General features: G+C 42.3%; 2 protein-coding genes across 2 annotated transcripts in view; both read right to left on the bottom strand.

Moving 5' to 3' along the window:
* Positions 1-6,854, bottom strand: part of LOC138973747 (uncharacterized) — a 15,282-nt gene extending 8,428 nt beyond the window's left edge. Inside the window, exons 1-2 of the mRNA XM_070346464.1 lie at positions 6,791-6,854; positions 5,112-5,231 (exon numbers count right to left, since the gene is read on the bottom strand). The gene's annotated coding sequence lies outside the window, so the exon portion shown is untranslated. The remainder of the gene's footprint in view (positions 1-5,111; positions 5,232-6,790) is intronic.
* Positions 6,855-8,323: 1,469 nt separating this feature from the next.
* LOC138974700 (low-density lipoprotein receptor-related protein 8-like) overlaps positions 8,324-12,500 on the bottom strand; it is a 54,299-nt gene continuing 50,122 nt past the window's right edge. Inside the window, exons 6-7 of the mRNA XM_070347420.1 lie at positions 10,549-10,656; positions 8,324-8,391 (exon numbers count right to left, since the gene is read on the bottom strand). Coding sequence (XP_070203521.1) covers positions 8,324-8,391; positions 10,549-10,656 — 176 coding nt within the window. The remainder of the gene's footprint in view (positions 8,392-10,548; positions 10,657-12,500) is intronic.

The raw sequence follows: 12,500 nt of genomic DNA, 5'->3' as shown, positions 1-12,500 counted from the left end.
GTTTTCGCAAACAGAGTCAAACTAGATTGCATCGTATTCTTCATCAAATTTTGAATCAGAAAATATATACATATGTCTTGTTTACTCTTAAAATGTTATCACAATTAACAAAAATAAGTTAATTAATACTGTCACGATTAGGTGACATGGATCAAGTAAGTGTCACTCGGTGGGGTGCCTTCTCTTGGTCAATTGCGATAGAAAGCGCCTGTGCTTTCTGTCAACGGGTGGGTTTTGCTGACAGCGCAGAACAAACACGGATATTGTGTCGCACGGATTTCACGGGGGTGATTTCTGCTGTCGAGGCAGAATTGTCGATAACTGAACTGGGGTATGTGACAGGGTGAGTCACGTGATTTTGTCAAGGTTGTCTGTCTGAGACATGTTAACTGGACACTCGAAAACTCAGCGCTGGGGAGAACGGTCGGTGTCTTATTTTTCCTGCTAGTTTGATGGATTTCATCGCTTTGAGTTCTGCATTAGTATTCAACGCGCCGCTCTGCATATTATGTACAGGAGGGCTTCAGGAAACTTCAGTTTGAGACCACTTTCTCTCCGTTCACATGCGGTCTGACGTTGACGGGTCGTCAAATTCTCTTCGCTGTGCGGGAAGGTAATTTCACCGCAGAAAGGAGTCAGCAAGAGGTTGAATGGTGTGTCGCTGTTGACGAACAGAGGCCATTCAAAGGAGGAAGCGGTTTTTGCTTCCATGAGAGTGCTACATTCATAGGCGTTTTGAGGTAATAAATCATTATTTAACGCTGTTGACGAGTCTGTGTTTGTGGAATGAAATACTCTCTGTTGTTCTTTCCAGGTTAGCGCATAATTTGCTCTTTGTGACGCTAAGATACTAGTCTGTATATGTTTTTTGCAGATATGGAGAGAAGGACGGAAAATTGCTGATTTGTTGTTGTAAAAGTCCGTTTGTGCAGGCCCACGTGCTCGATGAAATAATGTCAGGGTGACATGTTTAAAGGTGGGGCGTGAGGGGTAGCATGACATGTCTAGTGCACCGAGGCTTTTTGTTGCAGCCTTTCTTCATTTCTATCTTCCGTTGCTGTTGTCTGCGGGACGCTGTTACCTGCGGGACGCTGTTATCTGCGGGACGCTACATCAAGATCGTCCGCGGAGTGATGTAACCAGCTAACCGGCTAACCAGCTAACCGGCTAACCAGCTAACCAGCGACTGGGTGTGGCGCCTGATGTCTCCACAGTTCCCTGCTTCGTCACCACGCTAACCAGCACTTCATTCGACGGAGCAGTTGTGGAGACTAAAGACTAATTACAGGCCGTCCACTCAGTGGCAGAAGAAAAAAAGCTAAGTGCACCATGTCTTTGCACCCTGTTTACCACCGTTGTCATCTTTTCTATTTATGATTACATTCGAGCGGTGACAACGTGGGGTGTGTGACACCTGCATAAATTAGCACTTTTAGGCAGATCAGCTATATTTTCCTAGCTTTACACGGGATCAGCGTGTTACTATAATTTTCTATATTCTAACTGGCATTTTGTCAGTGACCATTGGTTTTACGTTTTGAACGTAAAAGAACATATTTTGAGTGAAGTCTCGAGGGAGGTGGCGAGTTATTACATAAACAGGCGTCTGAAACTTATACTTTTGTTGTTTCTATTTAATTGTATGACTGCGAGAGTGGATCGTGGTGTGGTTAGTTGGTTAGAAGTAACTAACCGTTTCATAATCACCTTATGTGATATAGTGAAACGTGACAAATACTACGAATAAAATTTAAGAAATCGATCAAACCATTATTTCATCTGATCCTTTATCATTTCCTGATTCAAAAAACATATATATATATATATATATACTAGAGGAATACCCGGCTTCGCCGGGGTAAATCGCGAGACAGAGACAGACAGCGTGGCGGATCATCACAATCACCTTTGCAGGCGAAGTCCTGTCAAACGGGATTGAGAATTTTAGAGCTTATTTCTTAGCCCTATATTATCTGTTGTGGCTTCTCAAATGCCAGAACATACAGACAGACAAAAGCCGCTAGACCCCATCACAAACAGAACTCTACAATCCACAGGTTTTTGCCCACACACACACACACAAACACACACACAGAGAAGCCGTATATATATATATATGTATATCTATATCTATAAATATATAGAGATAGGTGAGAGTGTATTTTTCGCGTGGCTATAAATTGATTCGACCTTTTCACTTTGACAGTAAGAACAACTTACGGGTGCAAGGGAAGCGTTCTGGACAGCGCAGTGACACTCTAAAAATAGTATCTCAGAAACGGAATTTGGGGTGAAGGGCGCGAGACAGAGACAATCACCTTTGAAGGCGAAGTCCTGTCAAACGGGATTGAGAATTTGAGAGCTTATTTCTAAGCCCTATATTATCTGCTGTGGCTTCTCACATGCCAGAACATACAGACAGACAAAAGCCGCTAGACCACATCACAAACAGAACTCTACAATACACAGGTTTTTGCCCACACACACACACAAACACACACACACACAGAGAAGCCGTATATATATATGCATATCTGTATCTATAAATATATAGAGATAGGTGAGAGTGTATTTTTCGCGTGGCTATAAATTGATTCGACCTTTTCACTTTGACAGTAAGAACAACTTACGGGTGCAAGGGAAGCATTGTGGACAGCGCAGTGGACAGCGCAGTGACATTCTAAAAATAGTAGTAACTTACAACTGAACGGGAAAGCCACACGAAGGAAGGGAGATAAACGCCAAACACTGGAGAAGATAAGGAAGAGTTACTTATAATGGTGAAATGAACACGAAAACCAAAATCGATTCAGCGCTGCGCGCTGAGAGCACGTGTTGAAATATCTCATCGATGATATTGTGTCCGGGGTGTAGCTGAATACGGTGTCCAAATTTGAAAAAGATCCACCGAGAACTTTGGCGTTGTGATGTGGTGTAGCGGCTATGGTGTGTCGGTATGGGGGCCCGGGTAGCTGAGGTGGAATCAAAATCGGTTCAGCGCTGCGCGCTGAGAGCACGTGTTGAAATATCGACCAGGTTGTGTCCTGTACCGGGTCAACCTGAATATGCCCACCAAATTTGAAGCAGATCCATCGAGAACTTTGGCCGTGCATGGCGAATACACAAATACACAAACACACAAATACACAGATACACAGACACACAGACACAAGTCGTATATATATATAGATAGGATATATTTTATTAAACAGAAAAGAGAAAAGCGCGCTTTCCTGCTCAGCGCAATACGCTACCGCGCTATTCTGGCTTGTCGCTTTCACTTCGTTTTGCACGTGAACAGTGAGCGAGTTCCTTCTCGCAGGGATTGACGAGCCAGTCTTGTGAGTTGCATTGTCTTGGTGAAAAAAATGCAGGGCGGTTAGTTAGTTAGACAGCTTGACTAAATGTAGTAATGTTGCCTTACGCGACTTGTTTTATTATTTCGATTAATTTCATAATCCAAATCGTTTGGAATGAATAAAATGAATAAAATACAAGACTAACGAGTTCAGAAAAAAATAAAAATAAAATTCCCGTCGAAGCGAATCGAACCCGGGACCACAAAAGTAAGGACTAGCGCATGATCGAGCGCGTTACCAACTTAGCTGTTTAGCTGTTTTGTCGCACTGTAAGCGAAGGAGATTTTATCTTCAAATATTACGCTTTAGTTCTTGAACGTGGCGACGACTGACTCGACTTTCCGAGTCTCTCTGTTCGCATTTGTGTACTGTTCTCTATATCTCACTGTTCGGGGCTAATTCTGTTCAAAACTGACCCTACGCTCCCGGTCACTTCGTATAAGTTTGGAAAGCAATATGAAGTAGCGATAATTTCAAGCGGCGTGGCCGACATTATTGATACGAAATGCATTGACCAATCGCCGAAAAGCGCTGACGTCATTGCAAGAAAAATACCCAAAATCCTCTATTCTCGATGACATACTAAGGAGTTAGCTCGGGAGATCGACGATCTATGGACGGTTCATTATATAAAGGGAAGCAAGAGGTTAAAAACGGGCGTCGATAGAGCCAATGAACAAGGATGGGAACTTGTAGTATTTTATTCACTTGTGCCAGCGTGTAAGTCAGTCTGCCTGCTGTACCTGTTTGGGTAACATAGTTAAATGTAAAATACAGAGACTCGATTAGACCCTTGGACCGAGGACCTTGGTGAGCAAACTCTTTTGATATTGAATGTATGGGTCATTCTTTAGCGCATACCATCGTTAATAAGCCACTTTGCATGTTATTACTGTTTATTATAGTTCGGTACCTAGAAGATTGTCTAGGTTTTGTTCATGTCATACCTGTGTCACCGGCAGTATATTTTCGTATGTCTATGTAAGACTGGAAATAGCTTATCGATTGAGTTATCTATATTGTATTTGTGGGAGCATAATCATTTTAGTCTCCTAGTTTGTTTTAGTGCCTGGAGGTAATGACGCAGGCAGACGGAGGGTTGTGCCGTCACTACGAGGGAGACTGGTGCTAGCATATGGCCAGACCGCCCTGTAGTGTTCTTGCATTGTCAAGTCTGGATGTCATCTATATTCTACATAGTTTTCTTCGGACGTGTAGCAGTTGGTAATATGCCGCGTGAGGCTTATTTGGGACCAGATTTCGTATTCATTATTATTGTGTATTTGTCGTCGACATCATCGTCGGGCTGCATTTCAGTGTGAGTGCTATGTGCGCGTCTTCGTGTAGTTATCGGTCAACGTGAATTGTTCTATTCGTGAATATTTGATATGTAAACATTGTGTTTAAAAGTGTATATTCCCGTGATTTATATGTTTATTGTGGATTGATATACTTAGTTTTAATAATGTATGTGTTTGGATTACCATTTATGTATGAAAGGGAACAAACATGCGTGAGACAGGTCGGAGTCAGATGTGTGTGTGTGTGTGTGTGTGTGTGTGTGTGTGTGTGTGTGTGTGTGTGTGTGTGTGTGTGTGTGTGTGTGTGTGTGATACATCGTTTCCCTGCAGCTTTTCAATCCATTACAGTGTGAAAGATGGACAGACAAACTTGAACTACAGACAGACAAGGATAGATACAGAGAGATAGACACGAAATACAGACAGACAGCAAGACAGAAGGTATAAATACCGCAATTTTCCTCATCACTGCGATCACGACAGTTGTACTTTCCATCACACCGACCAGATATCCATATGCAGAGAGTATTGTCCCTGCATTTCCACCTGTTAGATGGACATGTCCACTGTTCTGAAAAAAAACCACACAAAAAGACTGTTTGTCTGATACGCATTGTTAAATGACTGGAGGCTTTACAAGGACTCACCATATAATTGCATGCATGGTAATACTTTCTGTTTAGGATTGCGCATGATGACGCAGCTCAGAGAATTGTTGAAAAATATTTCCGTTCGATCTGTACCAGAGGGTGCAAAAGAAAGATCGCTCATTGCAGCCGAACCTTGAACCTTTTTTCGATGCGTTTTTCTTTTTGACCTCCTCGTGAAAGCAGTTCGCTCCCTGTCTCCGATCTGGTCAGGCTTGTATATCCACGGGATAACACCATTCCGCCACTTGGTCATTTACTAAAAACGAACAGACTGGGGCTCTCTGTGTTACGTGGCAGATTTGTTTTTAAAGAATTGATGTCGTGAAAGGCACTGGCACCTTTTCTAAAATGAATTCATAATGAAAAGTCCAACTTCAAACAGCGAGCAGTAAGGTTGTTGATGGTGGGTATGTGACCAAGGGAGGGTTTAGCCTACGTGACACCCTGACCAGATCTGAGACCGTGGGGCGATCTGTTTTCAGGTGGAGTGTGTATGTTAGATTAGAGTATGCATGTGTGTATATCTATACTGAACTGCTGTATTGTTAATTATAATGTTAATTATGACATAGTGATGTTTGATGTTATTTATGTATTTATGTTGATGTATATTTTTGTCTTCGTGTCACACCCCTTAATATGGGGCTTTGTCCCTAATGATTAAACCATCCATCTATCCACTCTCTCTCTCTCAATCTCTCTCTATTTCGTTTACTATCTCTCTCTTTCTATCTCTCTCATTCTCATTATCTCTCCTTCTCTTTCTCTCTCTCTTTCTCTCTCTCTCTCTCTTTTTATCTCCCTTTCTCTATAGTTCTCTCTCTTTCAATCTCTCTCTCCCTCTCTTTCTCGCTCTCGTTCTCTCTCTCACACCCACCCACCCACACATACACCCACACACACGCACACACAGTCACACACACACGTACACACAGTCACACACACACACAGACACACACACACACGCACAGCCCCCTCCTAAACAAACACACACACCCCCCATTCTCCTCCCCAAAAAACATATCTGTAAATAGCGACACTACAACAAAACAGACTTGAGACAGAGTGACACACACACACATTGCTTCTTTATTTGGTGTTTAACGTCGTTTTCAACCGTTCAAGGTTATATCGCGACGGGGAAAGGGGGGGGGGGGGTGGGATAGAGCACTTGTTAATTGTTTCTTGTTCAGAAAAGCACTAATCAAAAAATTGCTCCAGGGGCTTGCAACGTAGTACAATATATGACCTTACTGGGAGAATGCAAGTTTCCAGTACAAAGGACTTAACATTTCTTACATACTGCTTGACTAAAATCTTTACAAACATTGACTATATTCTATACAAGAAACACTTAACAAGGGTAAAAGGAGAAACAGAATCCGTTAGTCGCCTCTTACGACATGCTGGGGAGCATCGGGTAAATTCTTCCCCCTAACCCGCGGGGGGTACACATTGGTGTTCTCGTGTCGCTACATACCACAGTTATTTTCGTCACTGCCATCAGCACAGTGGGTGACCCCGTCACAGCGATCGGCGTTCCAGATACAGTCGAACCCACTTAAAACGAACACGCTTGTTACGAATTTTGACTTATGACGTATTAGTTTTAAGTTCCCAACTGAATACCTCTTTCTTCATGCTTAAAAAAAATGCTTAAAACGAATTCTTTATAACGAATTTATGCTTATAACGAGCACTTTTTGGATTCCCAAGCATGCATAATGTCTGTAATTTACTCACGCTTATGACGAAATCTTTAAACTCGTCCCGAGATCGACATATCATGGGAATTTAAGAAGTTTGAATGTGTCAAAAGCGCCGGAATGCAAGTGTTCCGCCATGTTTATCAACGCACATGGACCGGATGTAATCATATTGCAAAGAGTATCTTCCCTTGCGTCGACTGCTTGAACCATCGCTCAACCGATCACTGAATAAAGTTAAACTGATTGTACTGTACTCACAAAACAAATTTAAATTTAGAATCAAAGTGATTGATAGCTCAGACACTGAACATGAATGACTGATATAAGGATCAGCTTTGATCGCGACTGCAGTCAGACAGATCGCCTACAACGATGGCAGATAAGAAACGAGCGATCTCTCTTGAGAAAAAACTACAAATTTTACGCGACGTGGACATGAAGACTGGTTTAAAATCGGCGGTTGCTGCAAAGCATGGGATATCGGCATCCACCCTGTCTACCATACTCAAAAATCGGGTGAAGATCAACGATGCTTTCAGCGACTCATCCATGGGAATTTGAGAAGTTTGAATACATGTGTCAAAGTCTTCCCTTGCGTCGACTGCTTGAACCATTGCTCAACCGATCACTGAATAAAGTTAAACTGATTACACTGTACTCACAAAACAATTTCAAATTTAGAATCAGTGATTGATAGCTCAGACACTGAACATGAATGACTGACTGACGTTTATTTCCTTCGCGAATACCAAAAACGAAACATCAACGGAAGCCATTGCCAAAAAATATAGATGCCAGAGTGGTTTCCCTTGGACAAGGGAAACCACACTCTCAACGTTTGCGTTCGCCGGTTCGCGATAGTTTATCAGTCAGTCAGTGCTTTCGATTTGGATTTGAACATCATGTTGCAACAAACAAAACAAAAACTAAATTGGCCAAGGTTTGCTACCCGTCGCCAAGGTAAGTGATTCCGGACAAATGATAGGAACACCGCGAATGTGGACAGTGTCAGTGTGTGCGTGTGTGTGACCAAAAACGTAACAACTGGATGAAACATCTGTGTGCTCACTCTCACTCAAACTCAACAATCATCACTCAACATGAGACACACATGAACATGTAACTGAATATGTCACTTTATTGTCTAAACGTGAAGCAGCATGAAAGTTGCGAAAGAAACAAATTGAAACACCATAAAATGTACAAGACTTAAAAAAAATATATATATAAATAAAAATCAATCAATTTTCTTAATACGAATTTTGGTTAAGACGAACTTTTTTTCCGATCCCCAGTGATTCGTCTTAAGCGAGTTCGACTGTACACTTGTTGTTGCCACACTTCCACCAAGTCGGTGAACACGTCCAATTCGCTAGCAAAATGTATATAAGGCCAAAAAAATTAGGTCTGTTTACGGTAACATAGGGTGAAAAAATAGGGTCGGTAGGTCGGGTTTTTTTTCCCAATTTTTTTTTCTTTTTTTTTTCTCCCCTCTCTATGATGTTTCACAGTTCATTTCTTCTCATCAATCCCTGTTTTTGCCCAACATAACTATAAACAGTACTTTGAGCTTACCTCCCTTCTGTCGTCTGCTGTTTGAGCTCTATTTTGGATGCGGTGGGTTTTTTTTTCAGACGATCCAAAAAAAGATTAGGGTCGGGCCTAAAAACTAGGGTCGGTCGGGTTACCGTAAACAGACCTTTTTTTGTGTGGCCTAAACACTGTCAACAGGCTTTCAGGGGAAAATATCAGCAATGAGTCAATTCTCCTTCTGTAAACCGAATAACTTCATATTTAGTATGCAGTAACTTCAGCTTATTGTGTATGACCATTGCACACAATGTCAATTGTGTAGATTCAATGGTTTGCCATTTTTGCCATTTCAAAAAAGGTTTCCAATTTCTGGGATCGACTCAACAGTACGAGGTTTGAAATTGAGCGGTTTACCGAACTAACACAATTAAAGCCCGCCAGATTGTTACTTCTGGAGTTATTCGAATGATCTAATATCATAACCAAGTATATGCGGTCAGTGACTTGAATACAGTGATTACAGACAGGATCAGAGCATGTTGCATGGGGGCATGAGTTCACGTCATTGATGAATGTTGCGCTCCATTGCACAAGCATAACTGCACTACAAAGGGGTTATGTTTCAGTCATTTGAGATCAGCTAATATCCCCATAGTTAGTGTGCATGAATTTCGGTTTGTTCACAAACAATGTACAAAGTGTCCAGTCTGTGGGATAAATTGTCCGACTTTGACTTTCTTTCAAAATGTGTTCCAAATGACACCTCCGTTAATGTTAATGACACCTCCGTTAATGTTAATGACACCTCCGTTAATGTTAATGACACCTCCGTTAATGTTAATGACACCAACGCTGTCATGTCAAGGGAAACTAGCTGTTGTAACTGCTTTCTTCGGGTCATCGAGTATCTTGGGGGTGAAGGGGGTGTTTTTGTATACTGCAGACATTCAAATAATCAAAAAGGCTAAAATCTGAAGGATTTCTTCTTCTTCTTCTTGTCGATCACACTAGTTATTTTGTTAGCCCGGACAGCGAGACGAATGATGCCGTCTTCTCCAGGTCTTCCTTTCCTCCTTACAGCTTGCAGTAGAGGGAGACTGCAGTTGAAGGATTTAAAATAGGTTAGTACAATGTTAAACCTCGTTCTATTGAGTCGACCTCCGAATTTAGAAACTTGTTTTGAAATCGCACAAAAGTCAGATCATGTCATCTACACAGTTGCCACTGGGTGGACAGGTCATACATAGGCTGAAGTCAATGCATACCTAATATGAAGCAATGTGGTAAACACATTTGGAGTATTAACATTGTTGTGCGTGACATTTTTAAGGTCACCCTGTGTGTTACAGGAGATTAGGTGTGTGTGTGTTAAAAAAAGAAGAAAAAGATTTGAAACAATCATTGTGAACTGATATGATATTTCAGGAACCTAATTAACTTTACTGTGAACGACGTGAATGTAAGTATTTTCTAACACGGAGACCACAAAGTAAACTAAGAAAACAAAATGGAATCGGTCCGTACAATGTACACACAAACACACACACACACACACACACACACACACACACACACACACACAAACACACACATACAAACACACACACACACACTCACACACACACACACACACACACACACACACACACACACACACACACACACACACATGCCCCTCCCCAGTAAATGGAACTGTCCGAAGGTGCAACACGGTGCTTTCATAATCTGGTGCCATCTGAGCTTATCAAATGGCGCGGAATCAGATTTTGCATCTCTCACTCTTACTTGTTTGTTTTAGCAGAGGGGGCACGTTCACCCTGTGCACCCCCCTCCCCCCCTCGTTCACCCCTGGGTATACACACCACAGATTTGCTCATCACTATCATCACAGTAACCCCCCACCCCCCTCGTTCACCACTGAGTATACACACCACAGTTTTGCTCATCACTATCATCACAGTAACCCCCCCACTCGTACACCGCTGAGTATACACACCACAGTTTTGCTCATCACTACCATCACCACAGTGATCCTCCCCATCACAGCGCCAGTCTTTCCAGATACAATGGTTGTTGCCGCATCGCCACTTGTTAGTCGGGCACTCTAGGAAACAGAAAGTGTGCTCAAGGGTAAAATTGCCACGATAAAGAAATAACTGTCACAAAAAAGCTTTCAAAAAGCGACTCATTGCAGAAACTCAAGTTAACAACAGCATTTCTACTCGGCGCGCGCGGTATGAGAATCACGGGTCGTAACTCTCTTGAATTGGTCGTCCGCCGCCATGTTGGATGCCTTGCACGATCTCTGACAGTGCTTGAGCGTTGGGTGGCGACTCGACAAAAGTGAAAATGACACGTTGTGTGGCCAAAAACTGCAGTCAGCAGGCACACTTTAGGATCCCTAAAGTTGTTTACCATCAGGGTGACAACTGGAAGGAAGTTACTGAGCGGAGAAGACGATTATAACTGGTTATTTTTTGCTGTGTGCAGTGCGCTAATCAACAATTGTCCATCGGTTGTGCCTTTAGAGTGAACACTGTGATAGGATGCTTTGAAAATTATACTTTGCAGTAGTTACCTGAGCTGCATTGTACCTCATTTGCCTGTCTTGAGAGCTTTATCTTGTGAATTTTGGTGCACTGTCTGCATGGTAATTTGAGATAAAGAATAAATAAATGAATATAATAATGTATTCTTGCTTTACTTTTTATGTTGTGCTGTTGTGTTAAAAAGGCAGATCCCCTTTGGACTCATGCATGCACAGTTTTCTTCATTTTGTCTGCATACACAGTGAAATACGCAAAAAGAACAAGAGTGCAATGAAGAAAACTAACAAAGACGGCATCCAATATGGCGGCGCGAAGAGAGTATGAGCGGAGTTGTGCCCCTTAGGGCTAAAGCTAGCCGATCCATTTGATAACGTCACGCCGAGTAAGAAGAATGAATTGGACCTATAGCTAAACGACAAACGTTGTGGTTTTAATCGTAATTCAGTACGGATAGACATAAGTATTTGGCGAGGCAACCAAGCATCTTTAAAATGGAATAGCTAGTTTATGAATTAAAAGTTTAATTTAGACATTGAGTTATAACATTGCGACGCCAGCAGGGTTCGACACTAGCGGGGGCGGGGGGCGGAACGCCCCAGAGTTTTGTGTTCCGCCCCAAACATTGCCGAAGCTTGGGGCCCACTCCGCCCCAGGATAAATTCCAACTGACAATGACAAACCGAAAATTCCAATGCCAGAGCCAATCACTAAAAATCGCCAGTCAAAGTCGTCACTGAAATTTGCGTTACGATCAATGCCGCAGAAAAAAATCATTGAAATCGTCGAAGGACAATGCCGCAAGGGAAATAGCTCCCAGATTGTGCTCTTTAGCATGAGAGATAAGTATCGCCTTCAAATGCCAAACGCAAAATGTGGCGACACATCCCTGGTGTAAAAAGACATGGAAATGAAGATGAAGAACAGGGTGGAGAGAAACGAAAAAAGGAGACCGATGCAGCCAAAAGCGTGAAGCGCTGTCGTAATTTCAATGTCAAATGGTTGAAAGAATTTCCCTGGCTTCAGTACGATGAAGAAAAACAGACAATGCATTGCCGCACGTGAATACTGAGAGTGGCCCCCAGATTTTTGTTTTCCGCCCCAGCAATTTCCATCTCTGGGGCCAGTGTGGCCCCAGGCCAAATAAGTTAGTGTCGACCCCTGGCCAGGTGCTCTATGTACAAAGACAACAACATTCACATGCTCATGTTTATGTAAAATTATAGCCAATATAGGCCTACTACCCTTCATAAAAAAAAACAAGTCGCGTAAGGCGAAATTACTACATTTAGTCAAGCTGTGGAACTCACAGAATGAAACTGAACGCACTGCATTTTTTCACAGTGACCGTAGTCCGCCGCTCGTGCAAAACGCAGTGAAATTGACGAGTCTGTTTAGCGCG

The sequence above is a fragment of the Littorina saxatilis genome, linkage group LG8, assembly GCF_037325665.1.
Source record: "Littorina saxatilis isolate snail1 linkage group LG8, US_GU_Lsax_2.0, whole genome shotgun sequence".
Lineage (NCBI taxonomy): Eukaryota > Metazoa > Mollusca > Gastropoda > Littorinimorpha > Littorinidae > Littorina > Littorina saxatilis.
Note: the sequence above shows the minus strand (reverse complement) of the source record. Positions and strands in the feature narration are given on the sequence as shown.